Here is a 16,142-nt window from a genome sequence, read left to right on the forward strand (position 1 = left end):
TATTACTGTGTTTCAGAAGTTTTAGAATTTATATTTTTGGCACTGTAAAGCTTTGTTCATTAACTAAGGAATAGTGGAAGAAAAACTAAATCTATTCAGAACTGAGTATTTTTTAAGCAATTAGAAGAAACAGAAATTCATGTATTCCATTTGAGTTGTCCTTGACACTGCTGTATTTCACACGTATAATGGCTCAAGTTTTAGCGAGGCCCTACTTCGCCCAGTTTTCCGGCTGGGTAAGCTAAAGTTTAAGGAGGCCACTGTGACTTGCTTGTGGTCACACAGGCAACCTGTGGTTCATAGTGGATTAGAATCTAATAATCTTCATGCTTCACAGTTTGTTGCCATAGCTACAAATGTATTGTTATACTTGGTTTCTACAGGAGGATCTTTTATATGCTAGCTGACTGGGCATTATGACGGGTAACATTCAGTGTAAAGGGATACACATTAGAACAAACAACTTGAGCTAACGATGCATGTCAATGGGTTCTAAGTTAACTGTAAATACTCAGGACAGAGAAAGGAGGTATCGGAACAGCTCAGTGAAATCATCTGCTCAATAACAGTGTTGGTCAAAGAGTATTATATTGCATTAAGGGTTAGAGCACAATGCCAAAAATACTACACCTTCGCACTACGTGGCAACCCTATGCTTAGTTCTCATCAACCCTTCTTATATCCAGTACGGCAGAAACAGTGTCCAGGGAGGGGCAGCAAAAACGATCAGAGGCATGGAAAAGATTTGGCCTATTTAGTGCAGAGAGGAGACAAATAAGAAGAGACCAAAAGAAGGAATGTTGCTTCATCAGCAAACTTCCTATAGTCCCACTGTTAAGTCTGCCAGATCACAAGCATTTATTCAACTTTAAGAAGTCATTAACTCTTACCAGAGTCGTTGATGTTTTACCACCTTCTAAAGTAATTTCCAAATCAGACAGGGCAGCGTCAACTTCATCAACTTCTTTGTCACTGTTGTTCAAGTGATTTTCTGATGACATGATTGATAGTTTGTTGATGTGGTACTGAAACACAAGTTAGAGACCCTGTTGATTTTAAATACACTGTACTTAAATTTAACAGAATAATAAAACACTTATCTGACCTAGCAGAAATCTCACTATTGTCAAATTCATTGTCATCCACTTAAATAGCTGTAATGGTAATATTGTATTGGTACAATAGGGGAGCCACAGGAATCACACTTTGCATGACCACAGCAACAACGTTCGGAGAAGAGGCTGGCAATCCATTTTAGATGAGTGCTATGGTGTTCTACATTACAGTAACCAGAAGATAATACAGCTATGTTATTGCCCTATGCTCCCATTTAAAACATTATACTACAAGCACAACTGCACAAACTTCCGTAGACTCTACTGGGCAAACAATGGACTAGCCAGTTACAAAAACAGGCTACAGTCTATCACCAGTACAACAGAGTTTACAGATGGAGGTCTGAAGCACAGAGCTTATGGGTGGGATTTCTAAAGCATGCTCCGCATTGGCCTAACTCAGCTCCCACTGCAGTCAATAGGAGATTTACTATTAACTTCAGTGGGAGCAGAGTCCGGCCAATGCTAAGTGCTTCTGAAAATTCCACCGGAAGTGATTTGGCCAGGATCACAGGGAAACCATGACAGTCAGAAACTGAACCCAATCCAGGGTCTTAATCACAAACCCATCCTTCCCTACTCAGTTTATAGTACACGAATGACATAGTTGGCTCTACACAGATTTGGGTCCAGATAACATGGTTAACGTGTGGCAGACGATGGCATAAAGCTCTTTGTGTAACCATAAAACACTTTGCTGTATAGTGCTAATGAAACTAGTCTGGTTGAGCCTCATCCCTTCTAGCTTTCCGTGTGCCAGAACATCTCAGAATGCACTGCCTCAAGTGCTGCTCTGTGAATTCTGGGAGCTCTATCTCCCAGGCAGTACGGGATGGCAACCAGATTGCTTGTCCCAGTTTATTTTGGGAAAAGCTCAACTAGATTGTGTGATAATTGTGAACATGCAAGCCCAGCTGACACGTGACTTTGTTGTGAAAAGGCTGCTGTGCAGACACCTCAAACATGGACTTTGTAATAGGGTCCAGTGAGTAAAGCATGAATCATAGAATATCAGAGTTGGAAGGGACCTCAAGAGGTCATCTAGTCCAACCCCCTGCTCAAAGCAGGACCAATTCCCAGCTAAATCATCCCACCCAGGGCTTTGTCAAGCCGGGCCTTAAAAACCTCCAAGGAAGGAGACTCCACCACCTCCCTAGGTAACACATTCCAGTGTTTCACCACCCTCCTAGTGAAATAGTTTTTCCTGATATCCAACCTGGACCTCCCCCACCGCAACTTGAGACCATTGCTCCTTGTTCTGTCATCTGCCACCACTGAGAACAGCCGAGCTCCATCCTCTTTGGAACCCCCCTTCAGGTAGTTGAAGGCTGCTATCAAATCCCCCCTCATTCTTCTCTTCTGGAGACTAAACAATCCCAGTTCTCTCAGCCTCTCCTCATAAGTCATGTGCTCCAGACCCCTAATCATTTTTGTTGCCCTCCGCTGGACTCTTTCCAATTTTTCTACATCCTTCTTGTAGTGTGGGGCCCAAAACTGGACACAGTATTCCAGATGAGGCCTCACCAATGTCAAATAAAGGGGAACGATCACGTTCCTCGATCTGCTGGCAATGCCCCTACTTATACAGCCCAAAATGCCGTTAGCCTTCTTGGCAACAAGAGCACACTGTTGACTCATATCCAGACACATGACCTAGTTACAAACCAGAGTTGTACTCAGTGTAGACATAGGCACATCTCAACTCTTGTTTTAGTCTTCTCTGGATTTTGCAAGACAGACACAACCAAAAAACCCCCAAAACGACAACCTAATAATCTATTTTAGGCTACTACAAAGTTTATCCAGTTACTCATTCCATACCAGAAAGGTGCAATGGGAAATGCAAACTTGAAGTGTAAATGGCTGGTCTGATCACATACTTCCCAAACGAATATTGGGGCACAGGGTGGAAACTAGTCTCTTCCATTCATCTTTGTCATTTGTGGCGGCTTCCATCTGCTCTAAGGTGTTGAGAGATCAACTGTTCTGCCCTGCCTGCTAGGGGTCTTAGTTTTCTCTTCGGCACCCTTGTTTCTTCACATCAGTTGGTTTCCACTTGACAGCCTCACAGGGAATCTGTGGGTTAGCATCCACAGTGCATGCCTCAAATATGTCCAGCAGTTCCTGAAGAGCTGCTGATTGGTGATTTCTCAGCTCTCTCCATTGATGATGAAGTCTTTCCAACAGTGTCCAGAATCTTTTCTAGGCACTTATTTTCAAAGGAATCTGGTTTACTATCTAATATTTTGGTAGATCGCCAGCTCTCACAGCCATATGCTAGCACTGAGATTATGTTTACATTAAAAATCCTTGGTTATGTTCTAGCACTGTATATCTTTGATTTCCATATCTTGCTGAGTCTAATAAATGCTGGGGGTGCCTTTCCTATCCTTGATGTCACTTCCTTCTTGAGGTCTCCAATAGCCAATATGATGCTGGCCAGGTATGTAAACTGTTCTATTTTCTTGATATTTTTGTCTTCTAATTTTATATTACTGCTTGATGGCTGGGTTTCAAGGATGTTTGTTTTAGCATAACTAGTTTTGAGCCTTACTTGGCCTGCTATTTTTGCCATACTGTCTGTGTAATTTTTGGGATGTGTGGGGGTGTCATTTAGTTGCACAATATCAGCAGCAAAGTCTTGGTTTCCTAAGTATTTGCCATCTACCCACACTATACCAGTGCTTGTATTGCTAACACACTTCATTATTATAACAAAAACAATGGTTGGATTGCCATTTCAGCAACTGCTACTATCTAAAATTCCTTCTTTGTATTGTCTTGCAATAAAAGCAGCACTATGCACATTCAGAAAAGTATTCGTGCTCCTTAAAGATAGTGGCATAGAAACAACATTCAGATCTAGAACAAATCTACCATACTAGAAGCAATTCTTCAAAGCAGTTAATGGATCAGCTGCATTAGAGACTGCATCTCCAGCTATGTCGCTCCAAGATGGTTGCGCGCCTCTGGGTCAATAGAGATCACAGAGCCCAGCAGAAAGCACACAAAGCATCTCAGCTGAGGGGGATCTGGTTGTGGAATGAACTTCCAAAGGAGTATTGACAAATCCAGAGTCTAACCAGCTTCAGGAAATGTTGCAAAATCTATTTGATACAGTTTTTTTTTTTAATCATAACCAGAATGGCATTCATAGCATGATCTGCTCCCTCTTTTACCGCACCAGAAAAAACAAACAAAAAAATCCTACACCCCCAAGCAGAGCCTTCTATAACCTGAGGAAGAACGAGAGCCAGAAATTCCATGAAGTCCACTAGGGACTTTGCTGCTCCCAATCTATTTTATGCAGCAGGCACTCGGGCACTAGGGTAATGGGCAGCAGTACAAAACCCTAAAATAGAAGTGATCTTTCTAGGGGAGAGCTATTTTCTCTGGTGTTCATTCAATAAGTATTTTTGAAGGCAGAAACTTGTGACTAAGTATTATAATCCAGAAAGGATAGAATTACCACAGCGATACCACAATTAAATCTACAAAGCTGAAACTGTTAATGTCACAGTGGATGTCAAACATCATGCATCTTGGGTTGCTCTTACAGGGAAACTGGAGGACGAACTTTTACATTCTTGCTTTCTTTATTCTTTTTTGCAAAAGGACCGCTATGGGTTGAAATCCATAAAGCCCCGGATCTGCTAGGCCAGGGATGTTTCTGCATGGGTGAGGAGGAGAGAAGCAGCCTGGCTGCCAGACAGACTTGGGACCACACTTAGACTCGGTTTACAATCAGTCTTATGGAAATGAATGGTAAAAGCATTCACAGGTGTATTACCTATGCCAAATTTGCACATAATATTCTGCACAACAGATAAATAAATAGTTCTAGGAAACCCACAGATTATCACCAGCTGTTCTAGGGGCAAAGAGCCAGAAAGATACAGTTCAGTAACCTAATGTACTTACTTGTATTTTTTTTTAAAGGGCAAAAATAAGAGTCAAGATAGATACAAACAACTTTGGGGAAAATAATCTAAATTCCTTTTCATGTGAAGTAATATGAAGCAAATATTTAAATTACCTAAAAAGTTTAAGTAAACACTAGAGAACAGGAAACCAGCCAAGTTTCATTAGAACAGAAAGTTCAGCTTCCTGACAAAGATAGAGCAAGGCTTTTAATGAACTAGTTGCAATGCAGTTTAGCTTCAATCCACCCCTTGATTTAAAGCCTATAGAAGGCTACAAAATTGCAACTGAGTTCAATTAAAAAAAAAGACTCAGTCTCTTACCTGCAATGCTGCGAACATCATCATTTCCTCTTCCGTACATTCTATTTCTTCTAAAAGAATAGCCCATTTAGACTGCTCATAAAGCTGGTTGATTCGGATTGCATCGTACTATAGCGAAACACAAAAACACACACCACACCCATATAAAGCACCTGCAAAAGGCGGCCTGGGGCCCTTTATACTTCAAACATATCAAATTAAACATCACGAGACTTATTTTTACATCCAAATTTCTACTTGAGATTTAAACGCTAAACCACTTTGACACTGAAACAACCCGAATTCCCTTAACAGATGCTCAGGCAACCATCTGATTTTGTTCATTTGGCAGAGTCTTGATGCGTAAACAAACAGATTCAAATGATACATACAAAGTAAGACACAGGATCACATTTTCAAAGACCGGCAGCTGAGCAGTTGCCCATACAAATGGGCATGGAAGCATTCTGAATGCAGACACTGGTCTCCACTTTTTGAACGTTTGGACATATGTACAAGACAGAAATAACTCAGTACCTTTGGATTCAAGTCAAAGAAGTTGTAATACTTGAACCGGAGCAGTAAGGCCTCATTTTCTTTCACATCTTGTTCCATGAGCGATCTCGATGAATCCAGCCATCTGCAAGTTGTCAACAATAGATAACAAAAAAAGGTCTGGTTGAGTCTTTGTAACCGTTTTAAGAATGCAGCTTAAGTTTTTAATATACGTCTTTAACTCACCCTTGGTTGATCTTGGCTTTATCGAGAAGTGCTTGTGGCTTGTACATTTTTGCTAAGATTTCTGGGGATGTAATTGGCTGGCTGACCGCAAGTATACCAGGATTCCCTTCTGATAAAGCACTATCTCCAAACCAAGCTGAAGTTGGAGACAGAGGGCTTCCATCGTGAGAATCATAGGTGGGCGTCATGGTTTTGCTATAAAGTCCCGGACTTGAATATATGCTTCCTAACAGAACAGGAATAAACATGTGACGTTAGCTTGTGTTCTGTACACTCAATGCAAAACTAACACAGTAAACAGATTTTAAAAATCCTGTGACTTAAAAAAAACCCCAGACACTGCAATGCTTGTTTTCCTATGAAAAGCTAAACTATTTTAACTATCCTTGATAAACAAGACAGATAAAGTTCACTTTACATTTAACCCATGTGAAAATTGTCAGAAATCCACCCTTAGGGGTATGAACTGTGCCTGCTTATGTTTCTACAGCATCTAGCACATTGGGGGTACTACTGGAGACAATAATCGTAGGTAATCTGTTGCTTATGAATTTTGAAAGTCAAAGTTTAGAGGAGTAGGAAAATAAGGAGACAGCCAAAGAAATCACAGAAGACGGGGACAAAAGTCCTAATGAGGTGGGGCTCACCTTTCACTGGGCCGATGTAAAGAACATCAGTGCCTACAGAGAAGGAAAGAAAGGAAGTGAGAAGGCAAGAGGGAGACAATGAGAGAAGTCAGAAACAAAAAGGGACAGAAAGTGAAAAACATGCACAACTGTAAAAGACTTAGAATATTCTGGTTACGTTTGTCATATTCATTTGTTTTCACAAGTTGGACTTGAAACCAAAACTACCCTGTTTAAACCATGCCCTAATTAAGCCAAATTTTGACAGTCTCCATACATGTGAGATGTATCAGTAAGAGTAGCTGTTGCTATCTCCTGACTGAACTTTAAAATGTGCTGCTTACTCTTCAGAATAGTGTGTGGTCGCCTAGCCTTAAGACCTGCCTTTTAAAAAATAGCAGATAATTATTCCATTGAGTCTGGTAAATTTTTCAAGCCCACAAATTCTATTTGAGGAAAGTTTTCAATAACCCTGGGAGTGGCGTATGGGTCATTCACCACAGTTTTGATATTTTGACTCTTCACATCTGTGTAACAAATTATGAAGTCTGTTAGGTCTGATCATCACTTGCTCTCTTCAGCGGCGATCACTTTTCCCACTGTGTTTATTTGTATTGCACACTGGAACAAAGGTGTAGACCTGGGAATGATATATTTAAACTGATTCTTTGTCTTAAAACTAGAGAAGATGTGGTGGACTGGATATACAAAAAGCTTTATTTTTATTTATTTATTAATAAAATGGCTTTGATTATACACCAATGGCCTGGATTCTCTGAACTCTGTAATGACAATCTGAACAGTTTATTGAACTGCCGAGAGACCGAAAGTTAAGATTTCTCAATGTTACTGCAAATTGTCTTGCCTCTTTCGCCAGCATTAAGTGCAGTCGAGTCCAGATACCCAGATGAAAAGCAGTTCCTATTTAGTAGTTTTCAAGATACTTGTTCATGTTGCCACAGTGTGTTCTGATCATCTCAGCTGTTTTTGAAAGGGAAGAAATATGTAGTTGATCTGTATTCTTTGCCTTTCTCTAATCCTTGGCATATCTCAAAAAAGCAGAATTTTAAATAAACCAACAAGTCACTCTGTAAAGGCTGCTTATTTTCACTTGAAAATGTGCGAGTCAGATTGTGTGTGTATTAAGTGGGTGGTTTTTTTTTTTTTTTTTTTGGGTAGAAAACAGTAAATCTGACATGCATATTCCTCCAAAGTGTGTAGTATTTGGCAGGTTTGAGCTCAGCATGAAAGCTGCTATATAAAACAATTAGACTTTTCAGCCAAGTCCCAGCAAGAGCAGAGAGAAATTGAGTCTTTTGGTTCAACTATTTGAGTTAAGACTTCTGGTTCTTGCAGAACTTTCAACAGTACATGGAAGGGTTTTCTCTCACTGCACTTTCAGGCAAACCTGATACTTGGATAAAAAATACTCTCTCCTTATTGTCGTTCTAGAGAATGTTCATAAATAAACGGACAATGTTTTGGCAGGCTGGCTTTCATCACGGCACACAGACCAAATGAAGTCTCAACTTCAGAATATTATTTATATTGCAATTACAGGCATCAATCCTCAGGGGGTTTATTTGGGAAAAAAATATCTCCTTCTAAAAGAGAGACAAACCTGTAGAATTTAAGGGTCAGCTTAAGCAGCTCCCTGAAAAGTTAAACAAAACATTCCTACCTGTTTAAAAGCAGGATGTCAAGAGTACAGAGGTTATTTTACTCATTCATTTTGTGAGTTGGGGGGGGGGGGAGGACTTTTTTGCAAGCTGGAGATGGATGGAGAAAGGGCAAGAGTGAAGAAATGAAAGGAGAGAGAAATGAGAGATTGGATTTGTATTAAAACAATGTCTATTTCAGTCTTCAGTTAGGTCATTCATTCATATTGCAAGATGCTTTCCTCAATTCTGGTCCAGAATTCTTTAAAAAGCTATTCTGTGTACTCCAAATCCAGCTGTCACAGTACTGTCCTTTCTTTAATTCATCAGTGTAAAATACCTGCTCTTCAGAATAAACTTTTCTTACTTAAGATATGCAACTGGCCCCTATGTTAGATTCGGGGGGGGGGGGGGGGCGGGGGGGGGGTTTTTCCTTTGCAACCTTTTGAGCTAGAAGGGTGGTTTTCCTTTGAAAAAGGAAACAAAGTTTTCTAGCTCAAAAGGTTGCAAAGGAAAGATTCCAAATGTGAAAAGGAGGAAACTGACGTAGAGCTGGCTTCCCAAGTCTGCAGATATCTGGAAATAACTGAGAAGTAAACTGTCTCCATTTCTATCACTGAGGTATTCCTTTTAATTATCATACTAAGACCCAGATTTTCAAAAGTGAGGTACAATACACATCAACATGGCACCAGCATGGACAGCGCTTAGATAGCTGTAACTTGCATTGCTCCGGGAGGGGGTGTCTTTTTCACACCCGAGTGATGCAAGTTAAATTGACTTAAGCAGTAGTATAGATCTACCCACTGTTTTTTTTGTCTGAGGATTAAATTCCATTATTAGCTCTTTATTGCTTCTATACGGATAGCCCAATGGTCATTCTGTTCACTGTTTTTCATGCCTTCTTTTAAAAGTATTACCATTGTGAATGTAGTTTCGTAAGGCTACCCTCATGCTCTAGGCACTCAATTAAACCAGATTCAAAGTGCTTCTATGGTCAGAAGAATGATTGTGTAAAATCAGTGCCATCTAATTTAGCAGATCCACACCCTGTACTCAGTCACATCCCCTTGATTTCTGTCACACATACATCCTAACTACTACTAGCTGTGCGGGGGAGGAGATCCTGCTACTGCAGAGTGAGCCAGATTCTTTTCATACCTGCAAATGCCATGGACTTCAACGGAATCAGACACTGACCACTGGAGAAAATTCCACGTTAAAATGTCTCAAGCAATCAGTTCTCCGCTGCTCTTAGGAAAATATTCCCAATCTAAAGCCTTGCCTTCACTAGGAAAAAAGGCGTGTCTTAACACATGCTAAAACCCTAGTGTAGACAAGGCAGTTTGTTAGTTTTAATACATTAGCTGGCTGAAAGGAAACCATAATGGGGAGTTCAGGTTTACCTTGACCAACTACCACAAATTAAAGCTACAAACTTGTGTTGTTTACACTAGGATATGGTTCACCAATGTGTGCTAAATATACACCTTCTTAAAATACATCACCATCAGATTTACACATTTGTTCCAATGTGCAATACAAATATACACAACGGGAAGCATGCTTACTGCTGGAGCGAGCGTGTGCAGTTATTCATTGGACTGCTGCCTAAGAGGCAAGCCTTGTGCTCGTCTTCCTCCCTTCCCGCGTTTTTGGCGGGCATGGAAGAGCGTTGAGAGTAGAGCTGTCAGAGTGGGATATTGTTGGATACTGGGAACCTGCATAGGGGATTTACACTCAAAGCCTGCCACAGAATCGCAGCTCCTAGATGATCCTTTCTCAAAAGGCTCCTAGAATGCAGAAGGACCAGGGCATCAAAAATTACATGGAAAAGCTGGCTGCATCCCTTGTTGGAACGGCAAACAGTGAGAAAAGAAGCTATTGCAGTCGCAAGGTAGTAACAGCAGCTGTGGTACAGCTCTACTGCCACACCAGAGCCTAGGGAATGATTGCATTCCTTTTCTCCCTAGCTCAGAACCTGGGCTTGGACACCATCTGCCCTTAAGGGATTACAATATATATAAAATTGCATCCACACGCACAGGTGAGGACACACACACAGAACTCATTAAGGTTGCAAGGTCAAGCACTCAAATAGTAGGAAATACAATTCAATTTTTCTGTGCAAACTATTTCACTATTTTTTTCCTGCCTCCGTGCACCCCTGTCTCCTGCTGAATCCATGTTTAAACAGAAAAATGAGAATGACAAATGTGAATGATAAATGGGAACGGTTTAAGAACATTTTGCTAGGTGCCCAAAAAACAAACCTGGCTAAGGGAAGTGAGAGCAGCAATAATAAAAATTATATCTGTAAGACAGAAAAAAGGGGAAATTGATAGCAATTAATGTAAATTAGAAGTTAGAAATTATAGAAAATTGTTAAAAGAACACAGACTCTATGGCCAGTAGAGTTAAGGACAGTAAGAAAGAGGGTTTTTTCTTTTGTTTGATTGTTTTTTAAAGCAGAAGGGGAACAAAAGGAACCCTGCGAATGGCACTGGTCCATTATTAGATGGAAATGGTAGAGCTATCGATAATAATGCAGAAGAGGCAGACGGGTTCTATAAATATTTTTGTTTTGAATTTGGAAAAAAGCCAGATGTACCAGCCACAATGAAGTATTTTCCATTCCAACTGTAACTAACGAAGATGTTAAACAGTGCCTACCAAAGTTAGACATCTTTAAGTCAGCAGATTTGGATAACTTGCATCCAAGAGCTTTAAAAGAGCTAGCCAAGAAACTCTGGACCATTAATGTTAATTTTCAGTAAGTCTTGCAACACTAGGGAAGCTCGAAAGGACTGTGAGAAAGCTAATGTTGTACCAATATTTTAAAAGGGTAAATGGGATGACCTGGGTAATTATAGGACTCTGAGCCTGACTTTGATCCCAGACAAAATAATGGAACAGCTGATACGGAACTCTATTAATAAAGAATTAGAAGAGGATAATATAATTAGTGCCAATCAACATGAGTTTAGGTAAAACAGATCTTGTCAAACTATCATTTTGATAGGATTACAAGTTTGGTTGATGTTAAACTCAAGACTTCTACAAGGCATTTGATTGGGTTCTGCACAACATTTTGATTAAGAAACTATAACATACAAAAACAACAAAGAGTCTGGTGGCACCTTAANAGTGCTGAGCATTCATAACTGTAACTGAAGTCAGTGGGAGCAGTGCTTTGAACATATACAGTGTTCTATAATACTACATACCCCGAAAAATCAGGTTTTCGGTGTCTCAAATTGGGTGCCCCAAATTAGCATGTGAAAGATGTGGAATTGCTCTCTTCCCCCTCCCCAGTGTCATTGCTATATATTAACCTATGAATGCTGATGTGTAATCGTTTTACTGACATTGATGTGAACTGGTCACTGAGGTGTAGTTCCTGTATAGCTGTGTTTCAGAGTAGCAGCCGTGTTAGTCTGTATCCACAAAAAGAACAGGAGTACTTGTGGCACCTTAGAGACTAACACATTTTTTAGAGCATAAGCTTTCGTGGACTACAGCCCACTTCTTCAGATGCATATGCATCCGAAGTGGGCTGTAGTCCACGAAAGCTTATGCTCTAAAAAATTTGTTAGTCTCTAAGGTGCCACAAGTACTCCTGTTCTTTTTGTGGATACAGACTAACACGGCTGCTACTCTGAAACACAGCTATACAGGAACTACACCTCAGTGACCAGTTCACATCAATGTCAGTAAAACGATTACACATCAGCATTCATAGGTTAATATATAGCAATGACACTGGGGAGGGGGAAGAGAGCAATTCCACATCTTTCACATGCTAATTTGGGGCACCCAATTTGAGACACCGAAAACCTGATTTTTCGGGGTATGTAGTATTATAGAACACTGTATATGTTCAAAGCACTGCTCCCACTGACTTCAGTTACAGTTATGAATGCTCAGCACTCCTGCAAATCAGACACCCAGAATAGGTGTAAGGCACCCAGAGAAAGGCACCCAAAAAATGAGGAACACACAGCTAGTGGCTACCTGTGAAAAGTTTGGTTTAAGTGACTTGCCTATAGCATCACACGGAAATTCTGTGACAGAGGCAGGCATAGAACTCAATTGCTCAGAGCAACATTCAACTGCCTTAACTACTTACCCATCCTTTCTCTTCCTGCAACCCCCTGCCTCATTCACCTTACAACTTCTGCAACAAATGAGACAGCGATCCTTCAGACAACTGACTCTACAACTCTGAGCTTAGGCCTGCCTGTCCCAGCAGTTACAACGGGTATACATCCCATTGCCAGGGATACTCTGTGCACTGAATGAAACAGGGCTCCTGTGGAAGAGAGACTATGTGATCACGTAACTAAAGATAGTATCGTAATGTATCTGCACAAAGGGGTAAATTAAGGTTGCCCAGGCAACCTTAGTTCTGGCATTTCCTAACTTCTGAGTGCTTGACTTTGCATTCTTAATGTACTCTTTGCTTTCTTCAAAAAAGCATTCCGTTGTGTGTCATCATATTGACACCCACAAGGGATATCAGCAGGGTTGGAATTTTTAGATCCACCACACAGACCTTGGCTCTTGTGCTAATGGCATAACTAACAGCAGTACCAGATTGTAATCATCTATGTGCACCAGTAGCAGAAAGGGGTGAGACTCTTTGCCAGAGGATTTCATAGATACTTACTGACTGCAGAGGAACAGTGAGATTCAGCGATTGTGGGGTTTATTTCAAGCTCTGTAGTGGAGTGTAGTCTAGTAGGAACAGACTCTTCTGCCCATTTTCTCTCCCTCTCGCCAATCTCCAATCATCCCCTTGTTCCTCATCCTCGCTGACTCTGAGTCCCAGTCTCCCTCCCCCAGACACCTAGTCCAATATCTCAGTGCCTCCTCCAATTCCAGCTCCTTGTCCCACTCTTTGCCTAGCCACTCCCCGCAAGATCTGGCTCCCCTCCCTCCTAACCCATTGATACCCAGTCTCAGTCTCCTTGTCCAGCCAGTAAGGGTCTCATCCTCTGGTTCTCAGTTCCCCTCTTCAACTCCCATTAACCTCCAGTCTGGGTATTCCCAGGCTCCTAAATCTACTCTCTCCCTCACTGGCTTTGGTCCCCCTCTCAATTCGAATCAGGTGGCTTCCTCTTCTTTGCTGACTGGGTGTGAACAAAAGGGGGGCATTAAGAGCAAAAAGACAAGCTCTCTGCTCTCATTTTCTGTGTCTGGACCCACCACAGTCGAACTGCTGGGAATTTCAACTACACGGAAGCTCTGCTTAGTCCTCTGCAGCACTGCCTGAAACATGCCCAGTGTGACTAGAAACGTCAGGGAATTAAGCTGCAAAGCTCTAGCAAGTTGCTACTGAATATGTCGGAACTGATTTTTCAAATGCTTGTAAGTAGGACAAATTTGAGCAGATTTTCTCAGGGATGGCAAGAAGCACAGTCCTCACAAGGCCATAACCTCTGCCAAATTTCAAGTTCCTGCTCCAAATCATGGGAGGCGCTAGAGTTTCCTCTATAATAAATGTCGGGCAACCTTAGATAGCAGCAGCACTATCAGCTTTGCCTACAACGATCTGCCTGTAAGTCCAGCATCTACTGGTCAGGGTATATCAATGTGCAGAATGTACCTCTGTAAATCCGTAAGCACAGAGACAGGCACGACCTGAAATGATTACTCATGTCACGTTACTACTCAATAGCACTGAAATGGTATCAGTGCAGTACCAGGGCAAACTGAACAACAACTGTTAATTACGGTGAGATTATTCAAGTTAAATATATGCAATTTCTATTTAATGGGATAGAAATTTACAGTTAAATGCATTTAACTAAATCTCAGCAAACAAACACAGGTTCATACGCTGAACTAAAGGCAGCAATTAAAGATGCAGAGATGCCTTAACTCTACACCAGACCTAGGTAGCTAATCGCTTTGGAGCGAAGGGGAGGAAACAAACTATTTTCACTTGATTCCCTTGCTAGTCCAGAATCATTGGTGGTTCTGATACGGTCAGTGTTATGTCCACCTCTGGTATTTTAAGACCAATTAAGGAAGATGTTACAAGTGTAACTTCCTGTCTCCACTTCCCTTCCTTTGCTTGATTAATAAGCACCATCTTTAGAAGACATGCAGTTCTGAAATACGCAGAGAGCTAGAATGTACTGCTGAAAGCGTTTGTAAAGGTCCATTCTAGTTTAAGGTTCTCATGACTGGTGCAATATTCTCCTTCAGCTACTGGATTTACAACACCACCAAGGTGAAAGCAGATCTGATGAACAACAGTTCAATTTTTCAAAACAGACTAAATCTGGCTCAATTTACCACTCATAGTAAGTATACTTTCTCTGTAGTGGCATTGTTCTGTTTCTGTAAGCCACTGTTCAAACAATCTACCAGATATGCAAACTATTCCACCATTAGAAATTATACAATGAACAAAGAACAGGAGGTTACTTTTAATATTAAAAGTCTGAAACTTGTGCCTTTATATAAGGAATACTAATACACTTAAAACTCTTTATGGAATCTGCTTATAATAGAGAACAACCATTGTTCAGCCTTCCATAATTCATACAAAGACATAATTCCTGCAGTAACACAGTGACAAAGCCAACATGTAAATCATTCTATATCCAAGTGCAGCCAGGTATTTGTGAGAATATGGGACAAGAAAAAGCTTAGAAATTAAGAAAACACATCAGTAACATATCCTAGACCAGGGGTGGCCAACCTGAGCCTGAGAAGGAGCCAGAATTTACCAATGTGCATTGCCAAAGAACCACAGTAATACGACCGCAGCCCCCCATCAGTTCCCTCCACCCCTGCTCCCAGCGCCTCCCATCCATCGGCAGCCCCACCAATCAGCTGTTTTGTGGTATGCAGAAGGCTGGGGGGGGGCAGGAGGAGGGAGAGAGGAGCGAGGGCACGGCAGGCGGGGTGGAGTGGGGGCAGGACCTGTGGCAGAGCCAGGGGCTGAGCAGTGAGCTCCCCCCGGAACAATGGAAAGTTGGTGCCTGTAGCTCCAGCCCTGGAGTCGGTGCCTGTACAAGGAACCACATATTAACTTCTGAAGAGCCGCATGTGGCTCCGGAGCCAGAGGTTGACCACCCCTGCCCTAGACACTAAAAGAATCAGGCTCAACTTAAAAAAAAATAAAAAATTGGCATTGTTCTATTTTACATATGTAAAAGCATTTAGAATTCATTCATAGAACGATTACTAAATACTATATAGCTCTCAGATGACTTCTGCAAAGTTTATTTGCAGTACATTTCTTGTGCAGGCATCAATGGATTAGGTGTGACCAATACATCTTTCCCTTTAACATCTGCTTCAATAGAACTACTTGACCTTCCCTCCCCCTTCCTCTTGCTCTTTTCCCTTCCCAGCCACCTTCCCCCAAATAACTCCAGAAACGAGCCCAGGCTCACCTGATCCTGGAGTGATTAATGGTCCCTCCAGTTCAAGCGCCTCATCTTCACTTTGGTCATCTATCTTTCTCTTTTTTTTCTTTGTTGGATCCCTGGGTTTCCTCAAGAGAGAGAGTTCTTCTGGATGTCTGATGTCTGGGGAGAAAATTACCATTTTAATAAAGAAAAAAATTGTTTCCACTATTGACAAATTCAAATAACTTGCAGATTTTAACCTGGGAAATAGTCCTGCAAACAAGGCTGTGTGTGTGGAAATAAAGAGATTTTGGTAACACTTCTCAGTATGGAATTACCTGAACCAACTGTGCTATTTGTACAGGTAATCACACCTTTCACATAAATAGGTACAGTACATTACGCTGAAACA

The 16,142-nt window shown here is 41.2% G+C and overlaps 1 protein-coding gene across 5 annotated transcripts in view; it reads right to left on the minus strand.

Moving 5' to 3' along the window:
- Positions 1-16,142, minus strand: part of FERMT2 (fermitin family member 2) — a 95,012-nt gene that overhangs the window by 17,573 nt on the left and 61,297 nt on the right. For 3 of the 5 annotated variants that reach the window (XM_034767861.1, XM_034767857.1, XM_034767856.1), the window contains 6 exons: positions 15,776-15,910; positions 6,727-6,759; positions 6,080-6,305; positions 5,876-5,978; positions 5,360-5,467; positions 891-1,025 (listed from right to left, as the gene is read on the minus strand). In XM_034767861.1, the coding sequence (XP_034623752.1) occupies positions 891-1,025; positions 5,360-5,467; positions 5,876-5,978; positions 6,080-6,305; positions 6,727-6,759; positions 15,776-15,910 (740 nt within the window). The remainder of the gene's footprint in view (positions 1-890; positions 1,026-5,359; positions 5,468-5,875; positions 5,979-6,079; positions 6,306-6,726; positions 6,760-15,775; positions 15,911-16,142) is intronic. The other 2 variants (XM_034767860.1, XM_034767858.1) reach the window with 1 other exon arrangement.

The sequence above is a fragment of the Trachemys scripta genome, chromosome 4 (genome assembly GCF_013100865.1).
Source record: "Trachemys scripta elegans isolate TJP31775 chromosome 4, CAS_Tse_1.0, whole genome shotgun sequence".
NCBI classification, from domain to species: domain Eukaryota; kingdom Metazoa; phylum Chordata; order Testudines; family Emydidae; genus Trachemys; species Trachemys scripta.